The sequence below is a fragment of the Cebidichthys violaceus genome, unplaced genomic scaffold (assembly GCF_023349555.1).
Source record: "Cebidichthys violaceus isolate CVI_PGR_0920_01 unplaced genomic scaffold, fCebVio1.0.p SCAF_88, whole genome shotgun sequence".
NCBI classification, from domain to species: domain Eukaryota; kingdom Metazoa; phylum Chordata; class Actinopteri; order Perciformes; family Stichaeidae; genus Cebidichthys; species Cebidichthys violaceus.
Genome location: NW_027176973.1, coordinates 93,619 through 110,072, shown reverse-complemented (window position 1 = coordinate 110,072; position 16,454 = coordinate 93,619). Strand labels below are relative to the sequence as shown.

The following is a 16,454-nucleotide window of genomic DNA, read 5'->3' as shown; positions in this document are numbered from 1 at the left end:
GATATTAACCGATTTAAACACCTTGTTACCTGTTCAACTGGCGCTAACAGGAGGTTTTAACACATTTATACACTTTTTACTCCACATTAAATACCGGAAGCTCTACTACCGTTTGTGTGTTTCTGTCACGTTACGCTTACCACCTGAGACCATCCTTTCAAAATAAAACACAGGAAACACCACAATAAAAGCCTTAACGAAACAACGTCACACAGTAGTCTCAAAGAATCAGAACAAAGATGGAGTCAGATATTTATATGAATCCATTTATTTACATGTTGACAGAACTGTATTGTACAAACACATGTTACACAGACTTGTTTAGTGTGAACTGTTGTTGTTGTGGTTCCTTTCAGTCCTCATTGGTGGTCTCTGTTTAAAAAGGATCCTGTTAATCTGACCTGGACGTAAATCAAACCTCACATTTCACTCGTTAACCTCGTAGTCAAGTGTTGAAGCTGTTTGTGTTTCTGAATGTCAACTTTCAGTCAGAAACATAAGAATAAAAGATGTAGCTCAGTCCATCAGTCAAACATTCAGTAGAACAATCACCTGATTCTGGTTAAATATGTCACTGCTTTATATTTCACATCTCATTCAGATCAACTGGAATCACATTTCTACAAAGTAAAATGATTCAAACATTTGTCTAAAGTTACATATTTGTGATGATCTATTTGCATAAATGTGTGGAACCTGATTGTATCTGAAACAATAGTATCTACTTGTTTTTACTGAGAAAATAAAATGTGACGTAAAGTAAAGCTCAACTCCATCATTGAGCTTTAAAGCTGAATGAGAACATTTTCCTCCTCTTGTCCGAGTGGAGGGAGAACGCACTCTTGATTCTACAAAGGCTGATTTCAGCTTCATGACCACGTCTTTGGAATGATTTTGTCCTCTCGAGTGAACAAAGTGATGAAAACGGAAACATCAGAGCCCAACCTGAAGTTCATGAGACACAAAGGTTTCTAGTATTTTCATCAATTACAGAATCATCACTTTTGTTCATTCTAAGGGAACGAAACACAACGATTCTTATCTTCAAGTGATGATGAAAATATACTTATTAATGTTATGTTCATTCATCCAAAAGTCTTCAACGGATCTTTAAGTTAAAGTAGTAAAACCTGAAAGTCCTGCATTCAAAATTAAAGTCAAAGTACTGAAGTATTCATTTCTGAATTTCACCGAGGGATCAATAAAGGTTGATTGTTTTCTCCAGAATAATATATAAAAGTGATTCATTTGTTGATTATATTTTGTTGTATTGATCTGAATGTGATCGTCAGCAGTGTGAGTTTTTACAAGGAGGAGACTCTCCCTCCTACACAGAACACAGAGACACTGAACCAGACCTGGACATGAAGTCAAACCCATACCCAAGCCCAAACCCAAACCCAGGATAAAGAGGTTCAGTGAATGTGGTGTTGAAGGTGTGGAGGTGGATCAGTGTGTCAGAGGAGACTCTGTAGAAGGACAGAGAGCCAGCAGGACAGTCCACATACACTGCTACTCTACCAGAGGAGGAGGAGGATGAGGAGGAGGAGGAGGAGAGTTGTGTTCTTCTCTTATTGTGAAGGACAGAGTAACCAACATAAGAGCACTCCAGACTCCAGGACTGATCGTTCTTTCCAAACATACAGTCTTCATCGTCTCCTTTCCTTCTGATTCCTCTGTAACTCACTGATATATAAACGTCTCCTCTCCACTCGACCTCATAGTAACAGCGATCAGTCAGACCAGTTCTACACAGCAGCTGAGACCGGTTGTCAAACCTGTCTGGATGATCAAGATATGGCTGAACCTCCTCTCTCACATGTGTCACCTCCCTGTTGTTGTCAGACAGTTTGATGTATTCGTTCACTGTGTTTGTGTCGATTGTGAGTTCACAGAAATCTGAAGGAGAGAAGGAGACATGAAACAGCATCAGTTCATCATCAAACACAGCTGATGGGTTTATTTGAGACTTGATGAATCAAAGTGAACACTCACACTTCCTCAGACCAGGTTTCAGCCACTGATCTCCAGCAGGTTCAACCCTGGAGGAAGAAACAGAGTCAGAATGAAGCTTCATCATCATCAGTGATCTTCATCAACCTTCACTCAGATCCTCCATTCAGACAAACAGCTGCAGTTATGAAACACATTTTATACACAAACTGTAAACATGATTCAATATAATTGAAAGTGGAGACCAAAAGCTATTCAAGTCAGTGTTCAACAGTGAGGTTTGTATCGTGGATTCAGCTTTACAATGAGCAACAGCTTCTGTCCCATAAGATCAGACCCAGCATCAGCTTTAGGGGCTAAAATCATCTTGACCAGCGTCATCTTCTCCTCTGTAGTGTGCTGGAGCAGCAGGGTGAAGAATATTAGGAGCCCATTATTATTAATAGCTTTACTAAGATGAAAGGATAAATGTGTCTAAAGTAACTACTTTGACTTTGATTGAGCCATAAACAAATGTAAAGACTCACGGTGATGATGTGTTTAAAAAAATAAGGCGTTAAAGACCAGGTACCTCTGCCTGATGGGCCTAATGTAATTTTCATGAAGAACAAGTATGGTGAAGTTAGTTGTCTACATCTGAATGAATGGGTTCATGAATGTGAGTCTCCTCAGCGAGGATCATTTAGCATAAATCAGATAAAAACGTTACAGACAGAACTAGAAAAGAAAGAGGAAAAAGACAATAAAGAAAGTGTGTAAAGTGATGCCTAAAGTAGATACAACAATTGAGAAAGGAGCAGATAAAGCTTCTCAGAAAATCTATCCCTCACTGCACAGGGTGAATCTTGATCTCGACACATGTCCTCTACCATATGTGCCCCTGTGACGGTTCCCTATCTTGGTGTCTGGTTTGTGTGTTCCTTTAAGCCAGCAGGTACCAGAGCTGGTGATTGCCCTAAGTGGAGGCACCTGGGCCCGGTGCGCTCCTACTATAAAGCTCCACCTTCCCACCAACCAGTGGCGCTCTCTTTTCACCCCGTGGATCAACGAGGACGGCTCGTTCTCCAACACCACACCGAGTTTGATCTTGTGTTATGTTTAATAAACTGCTTACTTTTGAAAACCGTCTGCATCTCCCTAACTATTGCCTGTTTCCCGCTATAAGACCCACAAAGAAATTACGCACACCGGACAGCACTATAGGGAATCCGGGGAAACCCCACTTACAATTTACTTACGTAAGTTATGATGAACATTTACAAACAATTAAGCATGGGCAGTAGCAATACTCAAACAAACCAACAAAGCTACATACGCCCTACCGCAAAACGGACCAATATCGATCCCGGACGAGCCCCCAACTTGTCACGACCTGGCTCTGAAGCCATGACACTAGTTACCACCCGGTCCAGCAGCACAGCAAGGTCCCCCCACAGTCATGGCAGACTACTACGCCAGACTCCATGTTGTCTTCAACGAGGCAGAGGACAAGGAGGGACAGCTCCCCTCCGCTGGGGAGAGACAAGTGCTACATCTGCCGCCAAAAAGGACATTGGGCAGCCGACTGTCCACAAAGAGATGACAGCCGTCCCCAGTGGCCACAGGATCACCCGATGTCTGAACCGAGATCAAGGAGTCAGGCTGAGAGAAATAGAGACATCCTACTGCAGCACCAGAGAAGGGAAGCGCACATGGAATAACAAACAGCTTGCTCTGCTAACCACACACACACACACACCTATACACCCACACAAGAGCAGTTACAGTTATTACAGAATGCCATAAAGCACGTAGAGGAAATGAATGAACCTGTACCAACTGTAGGGACAACGCCAAATGTTCTACTCAACCATTTAAAAGGTTGCCCGAAACCACTCTTGTTAGAAAGGCAATCACTTTTCTTGTTGACTCAGGAGCAACTCGTTGACTCACTCATTAGTTACAAAAAAGGATCTTCAAAATCCAAAAGTTAGCAGTAACTATGCGTATTCTCTGGGAGCTTCAGGACAAACACTCAAGGAAAGATTTACTGTCCCTCTGACATGTGTACATCATGATGACATGGCTCCAACCACTAGAACTAAGCATGCATTTGTCCTCGCAATGTTGTCCTGTAAATAGGGAGAGATCTTATGTTGAGCCTGGGCATTAGCCTGATCTCTAGACCAGATGGCCTGAAAGATGTTCAATTCAACAAACAATTTGTCAATGATACAGTACAGTCCTAATACCCCTGTGTATGTATATCAGTGCAGAATTCCTCTCCCCGTTGCAACACACCTGATAACCAAGGCCCATGATATTGTGTCAGCGCATGTGAACTTTATGTCTCCAGAACACTTACAGTGCACCGTACATGTGTCCCATGGCCCTGACTCTGATTATGAAAATATATCTTTTATCAGTGCCTGAATGATCCTCTCCAGGGTTCTACTCTGTTTTGGTCCCCAAAGAGAAGTGCTGTTTCGGTGACATTGACCCCTGCACAACAGCGTGTGTTCCTAGTTGACGATTCCTGGGTCCCTTTGTGCAAAAATGTCACTCCATCTCTGATTGGCAGGCGACAGACTGTTCAACCCTGGTGTCTGGCCCTCTTCCTCACCACCTCTCAGCACAGGCAGCAGAGCTGGTTGCATTCATTGAGGCATGTAAATACACCAGTGACAACAGGTAGCAGCTGCCTTAGCCCCTCCTGCCTCCAAACCACTCCACTCCCTCCAACCAGGAGACTTTGTTGTGGTAAAACCCTTCAGGAGAAAGCACCGGCAAGCTAAGCGTTGGCAAGGACCGTTCCAGATTCTCCTCACCACCCACATGGCTGTAAAGGTGGCAGAACGAGCGACCTGCACCTACAGAATCACCAGAGCAATCTGACAGCGACATGCACACACAGACTCCTACTGATTCACAGGAAGTCCTACGTTGACCCAACACAACAGCTGAGTGTGAGCCAAGTGCCGCTCCTGTTGCTACGCTGACGAACATAAAACATCATACACGGAACAAGAGAAGCACACCTACACGAGTGAAAAGGCAAATTCACTTAGACGACGGTGGAACACCCAAGACCCTGGCATCCGTTTAGACAACCAGAACTATGTGGCCTCAGAGGCACAATGTGTTGCCTACAGTTTTTAGCATGTAAATTGTAACACCTATTCTGTTTACACAACATGAAGAAACCATGTGTAAAGAATGATCCATTTCCCTCTACAGCTTGTAGTTATCTTAGTAATGCTACACAAAAACAGCTTAAGTGCTCTTCAAATGTACTAGCCTTATGTTTTAACTTGAATTCTTGTGAATTATTATGTGCATTACTCACTAACAAGACCATATATACGACATATGATTGTGTGCCTAGCTGAATGGTAACAAGACCATATGGGGTATTTCTCAATGTTCCTTATTTCAGTATTATAGGACTCACTCTGGACTATTAAATAGACTTTCAACCACATCACCCTTTCCATAATATGTAACGAATCATTTCAAAATGTGAGACATTTCATAATTAACAATAAGACTTGTTCAGCTATTTTATGGGTGTTAGTTTTAACAAACACATGTAAAGAATTCATAAATTGGCTGAATGTAATGGAGAGCTCCAGAACAGATACTAAATGGACCCTGAGCTGACATTATTTTGTCAACTGCTGTTTTCAAGGTCAAGAACAAACTTTGAACCTCTTGAGAAGTTTGTATACTGTTCTATAAACACTTTGACACCATATTTGTCAAAAAGAATGATCAATAAATGACCAACACCAGATCCTGGTCTGATGTTAGTGAGGAGGTCCGTCTCAGTGGGGACAGGGACTCTCAAAACATCAGCTACTGTCTTCACTGTTATCAGACTGTGAACCAACAGACTGTGAGCTCTTGGTGTCTCTTCATACCTGAGTGTGTCCAGTCTCCAGTGTTGATCCTCCGGTCCAGCAGACAGCAGCTCCACTCCTGAGACTCCTGGATAATTGTAGCTCAGGTCCAGCTCTCTCAGATGATGGGAGGGGTTGGATCTCAGAGCTGAAGCCAGATAAGAACAGCCTTCCTCTGTGACCAGACAGCCTGACAGGCTGGAGACACACAATTATATAACATTAACTTTCATCTACTCTTTCAGTCACGTTGCAAATTTAAAGGAACAGTGTGTAAGATTTAGTGACATCTAGTGGTGAGCTGCAGGCTGCAACCAACTAAATCCCCTCAGCTCACTCCTCCCCTTCCATGTGTGTAAAGAACTACAGTGGCCTTCAGGTAGAGATTTTATTACTACTAGGAGCTACTCTGATCCATATTCTGTTCTTTTTCTTGAATATTGTTTATAGAGCAGCAACAGTTATGTTTACAACAACAAAGTCACAATATAAAGTCGTTAATATCTCACTGTATATCATGTCAATAAAATAAATATCATTTCTGAATGAACATAGACATCAGTCAGTATCAGTCATTCTTCCTGTCTTCTATCCTCTGTCCTCCATCTTTCTGTTCTCTTGTCCGCTTGTTGAACAGATTGATAAAGTATCGTCTTTTTTCTCGCTAATGTTCCATAACAGTAACGAGAGTAGTTGTCTCCAATATTCCCTTCAGTGTCTCCACCTCTCTGTCTTCACTTCATCTGATTGTGCTTTTATCTTTGTGTGTGTTTGTAGTTGGAGGAGCATCAGAGCTTAACAATACTCCGTTCTTTTATTATAGTACCCATCCCTTCCTTTAGGTAATGTAACATTACATTACATTACAGTCATTTAGCAGACGCTTTTATCCAAAGCGACTTACAATTCAGTATCTATCTACCGTAGACGCAGCTACGGGAGCAATTTTTGGGGTTAAGTGTCTTGCTCAAGGACACATTGACATGAGACTAGCTGGAGCCGGGGATCGAACCACTGACCCTCTGATTGAAAGGCGGTTCTGCTCTCCACTTAGCTTTTACCCCAATGTAAAAACTACTGTAAAAAAAACAACAATTGTAAAAACTAGTGCTGGGCAACGATTAAAATTTGGAATCGCGATTAATCGCATTGTTATGCGCAAAGTTCAAAAATGAATTCAAAAGTGGTGTATTGCGCACTTTTATTTTAAAAGTACTGCTATATGAACAAAAGTACAATAACATTTAGTTTGCAAACACTTTAAACAAATAAGGTTCTTTTTAACAGCAGTATTCCCCTTACACAGTAGCAGTTAAAATACAGTTATAATGATTATGATAATAGATATTCAGCCGGTGTTCACAACTTTATTTTCATGTGTGTAATAGATGCAATTTGGAATATACACCTTAAAAACTGCAAACCAATTTACTTCAAGTTTTTATGTTTGTTAAATTCTCAGTAGTGTCATAACCCGGCTCCTAGGCTATGACAAATACGGCAAAGACAAAACAGATGATGGTAATGAAAAGAATTTATTTTAACCAAATCAAGAAATAGCTAAATTTATGAAGTGTGTCAGTCAGAAACATCAGTAATGTCAACGTGGATGCGTGTGTGATAAAGTGTGTGTGTTGTCAGCGAAACCAAAGAAAACCAAAACCGGCAGGGATCACTCCAAGTATGCCAGACAGAAAACCCACGGGGGGAAGGGCAACACTGGAGCAGGGCTTTAAGCTCCAGGACCAGGTGCTCTGCATCAGGCAATCAGCTACGACTGCTGTTAGAGGCAGGACCGTCACAGTAGTGATAACTAAATGATATGCTTATTATACATACTCCAAACAAAAACACTTTAAAACCTCTAAAAAAATAATTTAAATGAATCATTTCTTTTTTGATTTTTTTGGTATTTTGGTCAGACACATATGCAACGCTGATTACCGGGTACTATGTGTGGTATTTGTTATAAATGTACATTGGTACATAGAGGGTGATAAGAAGCTGTACAGGGAGGGACTTAGGACCATGTGAAGAACTTGGAATTACCTCGTTGTTGAAATGTGCTATACAAATAAACTTTCCTTGCCTTTCCTTACCTGGGAGGGACTTAGGACCCAGGGGAATGTAGGTGAAGCATGGGAACCTGGAGGGAGTCTGTACCGAGGCAGTAACGTGCATGTGGAAGTTATGCTAATAAAGAGTTGAGTTAAGAGCAGTTTGTTCTCATGTGCTTATATATTTAAAAACACATAATATGTAATATTTATTTTAATATTGTCAAGTTTGATGCTGTCACGAGACGATCGCGCGCGCATGTGTGTGTGTGTGTGTGTGTGTGTGTAAGACAGGAGGGACCGACGATGACGGAGTGAAGGGGATTCCGGACCGGGCGTGTCACCTGGAGGGGGGGGCGGCAAGAAGAGAAGGAAGAGACGTCACCCAAACACACACACACACACACACACACACACACACACACACACACACACACACACACACACACACACACACACAAGCACACAATCAGCTGTTCACCGCTCGCTGCGGTTCTTGTGTTCAAAATGTCCGCTTAATAATTTAAAAAAAAATGCGTTAACACATGATAAAATAATTGTCGGCGTTAATTAATGAATGCATTAATGCGATAATAACGCGTTAACTTGCCCAGCACTAGTAAAACCACTAAAGTCTCTCTAGAGCCAGTGTCCATTCTGGGCTGCTGTAGAAACATGGCGATGCGAGATGGTGGACTAAGCTCAGGAAGACTCTACCATTCTTAGTTTCAGGTCATAATAAACAAAAGAAAACATAGTTATGAATATTATATTCAACATCTGCCAATACATCCACCTAACTTTCCCTTTTAATCAGCATTAATTTATTTTTGACAACTCACTGAAGAACTACAAGTTGTGAAACACAACATTGACATATTCATTTCTGATGAAGTTAATATTGCAAATGTCTTGGCTAACAGTTGTTTATGTCTTTCATGCTAATGCTAGCACCTTGGAGAAGAAGAGCAGAACAGAGTGACAGAGTCTGCAGAAATACTGTACTCAAAAGGTGGCTAAGTCTCAGGCAAAAATCTATTAATCATCACGGACAGACAGCAGACGTGTGTAGATCACTAAAATAATAATTATAATAATATAATAATAATAATAATTTAATAAGCAACCAGCTTCACTAGGAACTCTATGTGATACATCACAGAGAGTCGCAGAGTGCTGAGGTTAAAAAGGAGCTCCACAAAACTCTCAAGAAACATATCTGTCTCTTTAGCTGGCAGATTACAGCCACGCAACCTAAAATATGTACAGTACATGTGTGAAAACATTTATATCTACATTTTATATAACTTACACTTTTATTTAGGTAGGCAATACTCTCATAAATTAAAAGTGTTTAACTGATTGAAGACAAATGATGATACACCATATGAAAGTTCTGGTTCACCATTTATAGGTTTGTTAAACCTTACCTGAGGGTTTTCAGTTTACAGGATGAACTCTCCAGTCCATCAGACAGCACCTTGACTCCTGAATCCTGCAGGTCATTGTTACTCAGGTCCAGCTCTCTCAGACTAGAAGACTGGGAGCTGAGGACTGATGACAGAGCTTCACAGTTCCTCTCTGACAGATTACAGCCACGCAACCTAAAATATTTACATCACATGTGTGAAAAATGTATATCTACATTTGATATAACTTACACTTTTATTTAGATAGGCAGCACTGTCATGAATTTAAAGGTGTTAACTGACTGCAGACAAATGACAATACACCATCTGAAAGTTGTGGTTCACCAATAATAGGTTTGTTAAACCTGACCTGATGGTTTCCAGTTTACAGGGTGACTTCTTCAGTCCAGCAGACAGCACCTTGACTCCTGAATCCTGCAGGTCGTTGTTACTCAGGTCCAGCTCTCTCAGACTAGAGGACTCTGAGCTGAGAACTGATGACAGAGCTTTACAGCTTCTCTCTGACAGATTACAGCTACTCAACCTGAAGGGCCATTAGTGATGAAGACAAACATAATACTGTTTTTATCCTTCTACAATGTAAAATACAACATTTCTGAGTTTCTAAATTGAGAATTAGAGTCTCAGGTGCCAAGAGGATTTTTGCCTTTTATTGTCTATAACTGGAAGTGACATTTTTTATTTCAAAGCTGCATTAATCTGTGGAGTTGCAATGAAACTGAAGAAACAATTTGCATGTTTTTCAATTGATCAACTAATACATTTGTTTACTAAATCTGTCAACAGAAGACTTTCATTAATTGAGAACTACTCTGCTCATGTGATAAACCTATTAAAGGCAGTTATCTGGGTACTTACAGAACTTTGTTGGAGACTTTGACCACTGGCAGCAGCCTCAGAAGAGCCTCCTCTGAAGCAGAGTATTTCTTCAGGTCAAACACATCCAGATCTTTTTCTGATGTCAGTAAGATGAAGACCAGAGCTGACCACTGAGCAGGAGACAGTTCATCTGTGGAGAGACGTCCTGATCTCAAGGACTTTTGGATTTCCTTTTCTAGAGAACCATCATTCAGTTCATTCAGACAATGAAACAGATTGATGCTTTTCTCTGGAGACAGATTCTCGTTGAGCTTCTCCTTGATGTACTGGACTGTTTTCTGATTGGTCTGTGAGCTACTTTTCATTTTCAGTAGGTCTTCTAGATGAGTATGATTGGTCTTCAGTGAAAGACCCAGGAGGAATCGGAGGAACAGGTCCAGGTGTCCATTTTGACTCTTTAAGGTCTTGTCAATAGCAAACCTGTGGACTGTTGTCATAGATGTTTTGCTGAAAAACATTCGCACATTATCGGCAAAGGTTTGCCCTGGCTCCAACATCACATTCTTGTTTCTGTTAACAACTTCCATTCTTACGTAGAGTGCTGCCAGAAACTCCTGAACACTCAGATGGATAAAGCTAAACATCTTGTCTTTATTCTTCCTCCCACGTTCCATTTTGAAGATCTCTGTGAACACTCCTGAGCACTTTGAGGCTTCACTGACATCAATGCCACTCTCTCTGAGATCTTTCTCATAGAAGATCAGATTGCCCTCTTCTAGCTGGTGAAAAGACAGTTTTGCTAATGGCGTAATGTAGTGATTGAAGTCTTTTTGGTCATACTTCTTTTTTGTCTGACCATTCTGAAACACCAAGAATTCTGCATACATCTCAGTCAGGGTCTTGGGCAGCTCTCCTCCCTCTCTGGTCTTCATCAGATCCTCCAGAACTGTAGCAGTGATCCAGCAGAAGACTGGGATGTGACACATGATGTGGAGGCTTCGTGTTTTCTTGATGTGGGAGATGATGCTGGCCTGCTCCTCATCTCTGCATCTCTTCCTGAAGTACTCCTCCTTCTGTGGGTCAGTGAACCCTCTGACCTCTGTCACCACGCCAACAAAATCAGGATGGATCTGATTGGCTGCTGCAGGTCGTGTGGTTATCCAGAGGCGAGCAGAGGGAAGCAGTTTCCCCCTGATGAGGCTCGTCAGCAGTACATCTACTGAGGTGGATTTTGTCACGTCAGTCAGGATCTTTTTGTTGTTGAAGTCCAGATGAAGGCGGCTCTCATCCAGTCCATCCAAAACAAACAGAAGTTTGAATTCACTCTTGTTGTAGTTGGTGTTTGCTGATGACTGCAGAGTGGTGAAGATGTGATTAAGAGCTTCTGTCTTGATGTCTTTGGTCTCCTGGATACATTCATGAATGAGCTCTGACAAACACAACTTTTCTTCCTTCAGATTCAGCTGGCGGAAGGCGAAGGGGAAAATGAGATGTACATCTTGATTGGTTTTTTTTTCAGCCCAGTCCAACACAAACTTGCGCACAAGAAATGTTTTTCCAATTCCTGCGATTCCATTGGTCAGTACTGTTCTTATGGGTCTGTCTCCTCCAGACGGGGGTTTGAATATGTCACTGGGTTGAATTGGTTTCTCTTCATCTGCTGGTGTCGCCTTCTTCATCTCAATCTGCCTGACCTCATGCTGAGTGTTGATGTGTATGTCAGCCCCTGCTGTGATGTACAGCTCTGTGTAGATCTCAACCAGAGGTTTCTCATCCTTCTTCTCCAACCACGCCTGTTGGACACACATGAACGTATCCCGAAAGCGTGACTGAAGTGTTTGTTGGTGAGATGAGATGTGTTCTCCCAGAACCATCCCGTCTGTATTGAACACAAACATGAAAAATATAACTATTATGAGATTCTTTGTCAACAGTTGGAGGAGCAGAACACAAATGGTCTTTTGCTAAAGGACTGTCTTCCTCAGATTAACAACAAACGTGTCCTTGCCTTTAGTCTGGTCTGATTAGAAGAGAAGACATTCATCCCACTTTGGATGGAGCAGATCGAGAAATCTGAGCGAGTTTATTGGTGGACTTAATCCCTGAAAACCCAGAGTTGAGACCAGGAAGCAGAGCTGCAGTCTTAAACACTTCTCTACGCTTCCATTAGAGCAGTTACCATCCAAAACCCCATAGAGACTGTGTCTGCCACTTAAACAATAAAACATAAGTAGAAGAGGAGCTCTACAAATGTGGACTCTTAGATATCAGATGTTGATTCATTTTGTCTGACTGAAACCTGGCTGTGTCAAGAAGAATATGTCAGCCTAAATGAATCATATTAATAATAATAAATAACCACACCCTCAACCTTGTTCTGACATGATATTGAAATGAACATATGATAGTGTTTCCAAAGGGGCTCCGGATCAAAAACTCTTCAACCAGTACATGTGTGTCCATGTGTACGTCAGACGTTAGGACTGAACTTCCTGCTGTAGCTGCAGAAGTGAAAGTGTTTGCTGCAGGTCTGATGACGTTGACTCAAACTCCACAAAATGAATCTTGTACATTTTATATAGCTTGTTGGTCATTTTCTTTATGGAACTGAATGTAATGCTTTTGTGGAGTCATAACGTCTCTCACAGAGGGTATTTCTGAAAACATTTACCACACTTTTTTCTCTCAGGGCTTCCATACGAACCAGAGAATACAGCAGCTTTACCTTTGCTCTGACAGGCGGATGTTCCTCTGTTCTCTAAAGTCTCTCCAACATCAGCATCATCTGTGAGAGAGAAGTTACAGTATGTGTTATTTCATCACTTTGACTTATTACCTATTTCTTATCTTCAAGTTAACCCTGATTGGTAATTAGTTTGTCTTCATTTTTCAGGTTTGAAACATGTTTCTGTGTTATGTGCTGTAGGTTACATCATTTTGTCTGTGATAGACGATTAGTTGGAGTGTAATCGCTGTGGGACATTGTCAACACAGCTGTAGCTCCACTAACTATTCTTCATTTCTAGCTACAATTATTCATTCATTCAATTATTCTCATTGTCATAAAGCTGACAGGCTTTCGAAACACAGCGGCACGCGAATGCGTAGAGACCGGACCAAACTATGTGTATGAATGTATGAACCATATGGAGAAACATTGAAAAAGACGCTGCTGTATTTACACATATATGACGTTATGTTGAGTGTTGATGGAGCTGCTACAATGTTAGCTTAGCATAGCACCGATCGATCCGAGCTGCATTAAGAAAACAAGTATTTTAAAAGTTATTTGCTTGTCGTCTTGTGGAGAGAACTAACAAAACATGAATTCAGACTTTTTACAAATCTTCATCATTATGTAGTTATTGCTGCATCATTTTTGATCCGTTTATTGCAGTTAAATCACAGCTAAATCAGTTTATTCTGTGTTCATACAGCTGTAGGAAACCAGCCGACGTGTGTCTCACTAGATCGAGTGAAGACTCCTCTGGATGATGTGATGAACCAGACAAGACAACGTTTAGTTTCCTGTGATATCTGTGACTTCCACAACAAGTACTCAGCAGAAATAGAGTTTATTTCTTTGATGGAGGAAATAAATGGCTGAGTTGATCACGGTTTCCATGGAGATAAGCCACTCCTCCTCTACGGCGCGTCTAACGCAAATTACTAAGTGAATGACGCAAATAACTACAAATGGTCCCGCGAGTAATGCGACATGAAAACTGTTGGTGTGAACGCAACTACAGGATGAAAAATTTAAACTTGCACCAATGAAGCAAATTTATGTATTTCTCATCTGTTGGCGTCTGTGCATTGACTTTGGATGTAATCTACACGTTTGGTGTGAACGCCTCACAACAGGACTCTGATCCCTCACCTGGGCCTGCGTTCTGTAACTTCTCCGCCTCATTGTTGAGGTTCATCCTCTTCAGGATTTCAACCGTCACCTTCACAGCCGACTCTTCGCCGTAGCTGCTGATCATCCTGCCGACGACGTCCGGCCGGTCCTCCTTCTCCAGACAGCTCTTAGGAATGGGCCGACACCCGTCCAGCACCGGCTGAGTGAGGTTCCACCGAAACCTCTTGAAGTCATCGGCACCCAGCTCATCCAGAGAGTCTAGGATCAGACGTGGAACCTGCATCTCTGATCACTGAGAGGAGATCAGCCTGTAATGGGTTCAATAAAAGCAGCGTCACACGAGCAGGAAGTCTTGTTGCAGATAAAGACGTCAAAGATTTGTGTTTGTTGAACTGCCAGTGCTTAGAATGAAGAGAGACGCCATGTTGTTCCTGAACTATTTTAACAACAGAACATTATTTTCTAACAATGCAACACATTAAATCTCTTTCCACAGAAGTGTAAAGGTGTTGCAGCTCTCTCTGCCCTCATGTCTGCTGTCTGTATCTCTACCTCCTGTTTTTACTACAAACACACCAGACAGAACCAACCAACACGCTGATCACTGGAGAACAGAGCCTCTCTGTGTCAGCAGGGTCTGTTCAAAAGATCAATCTGCACTGTGAAAAACACGAGAGGAAAACAAACTACTTGAATGTGGTTGTGATCGGGATTAAAGGAAACAGAACACAGCAGCTGATTATGAACATATGGAATAAACCATCATTAGAATGAGCAAACAGGTAAAAGCAGGCGATGAGAGAGATCTGTGTTCTGGTGAAGCTCTTACCGTGTGGATCCAGTAATTAGACGGTTCCTCTACTGAAGAAGGATTATAATTATCTATAAACCTTTGATATTGACCTTCTTTGTAAAATCCTCAGACATGGAAATAGTGTTTTAATCAGTGAACTACTGATGACTGTCAGTGACTACATGGCTGTTCAGTCTGCATGTTTTCTGGTACGCACTTCCTGATTGGTCAGCTATGCTTACACTACTTTTATAGTGAGCATATGCAGCTTGTTATTGGAGTAGATTATTACCCATTACATCATATTCATTCAGTCTGTAGTTGTTGAGGAAGTGTGTCCATGAAGTTTGGTACACTTCTCACCAACCTGAGAAATCAAACACAGTGAACACAACACAAGGTTGTGATAGCTAGGAATGAGCTCTGAGAGTGTGTTCAGTGGACTCAGAACCAGAATAACCATTCAGAACTCTATTGTTGTTAGGCACACAATAGAGAAGAGAAGAAAGAAAGAAAGAGTCAAACCATCAGGTGAAGAGATCATCTTCAGAGCTCACATGTAATGTAATCTTCACTCTTTTAAATGTTCCATCCATCAACATTATTATCTGACTGTCATACTTCAGCAGAGCCATGATACGTTACATTCTGTGTTCTTCAGGATGTACTGTCAATAGTTGTTTATTAATATTCATAGTCATTCATACCTGAGATATAAAGGATGACATCCAGAAACACACATCCAGCTTCTGCCAACAACATGGCCGTTGTAGTCTTCATCTTCTCCTCACAGAGTTTAATTCATCAGCTCATCAACAATAGTAAAGAACAGAAGACCGTTAAAACCCAACAGCTGTCCACTTTCACACACTTACAGCTGGAGACACAAAGTGGAGCGATAGAACACGTTGGAGTGAACATGAAGCTGTGACCCAACTTCCTTCCCCCTTCACTTCCTCATTTCTCAACACAACTCTTAAGCCCCTCCTTCTAAACGTCACTACCAGTAAGATGCATGAATGGCTGAGCTCTGCAGCAGTTGGGAGTGTGTCCTCTGGGGGGCGCTATCACCTCAGCACATCTTCTCTGCAGCAGAGTGTCCTTGAGACTAGTTCAGAGTACCGTGCTGCTGACGTGGACCTCAGACCCTCACCACTTCTTTGTGTTCAGGTGTATTTTCACCTGTTGGCTCGTTTGATTGTGACTGGAGATCTCACTGTCACTTTACTGAAGGGAGTGTGTGTGTGTGTGTGTGTGTTATTAATCTGCTGGTGTTTAAACCTCATTTCAAACCATCTGAATGTGTTGAATATTGAGGTACTTGTACATTCCTCAAGGTATTTCCATTGTATGCACTGTGAAAACCTTCTTCTCCTTCTCCTATAATAATAATAATAATAATAATAATAATGCTTTCATTTGATATAGCGCTTTTCTAAGTACTCAAAGACGCTTTACATAGAGCAGAGACAAACAGAACAAAGAAACAAAAGAGAAAGACAGAGGAGCAAACAGAACAAACTAACAGAACATTTTGGTGGAAAAGGAACCTGGAGAAGCTGAGCAGAATGAGTCATGTGGTGGAGGGTCAGCAGGAGAAGGCGAGTTTGAAGAGGTGGGTTTTGAGGGCTTGTTTGAATGATGATAGGGAGGGAGCCTCAC

At 41.6% G+C, this 16,454-nt stretch overlaps 1 protein-coding gene across 1 annotated transcript; it reads right to left on the bottom strand.

Moving 5' to 3' along the window:
* Positions 1-240: 240 nt before the first annotated feature.
* On the bottom strand, positions 241-14,866 carry LOC137866641 (NACHT, LRR and PYD domains-containing protein 3-like). Its single transcript, XM_068702670.1, has 9 exons — positions 14,829-14,866; positions 14,018-14,307; positions 12,863-12,922; positions 10,177-12,016; positions 9,668-9,841; positions 9,319-9,492; positions 5,853-6,029; positions 1,996-2,042; positions 241-1,899 (listed from the first exon to the last, which is right to left on the bottom strand). Exons 2-9 carry the CDS (start codon positions 14,280-14,282, stop codon positions 1,328-1,330), a joined length of 3,309 nt encoding a protein of 1,102 aa, XP_068558771.1. The 5' UTR covers positions 14,283-14,307; positions 14,829-14,866; the 3' UTR covers positions 241-1,327.
* Positions 14,867-16,454: the final 1,588 nt, after the last annotated feature.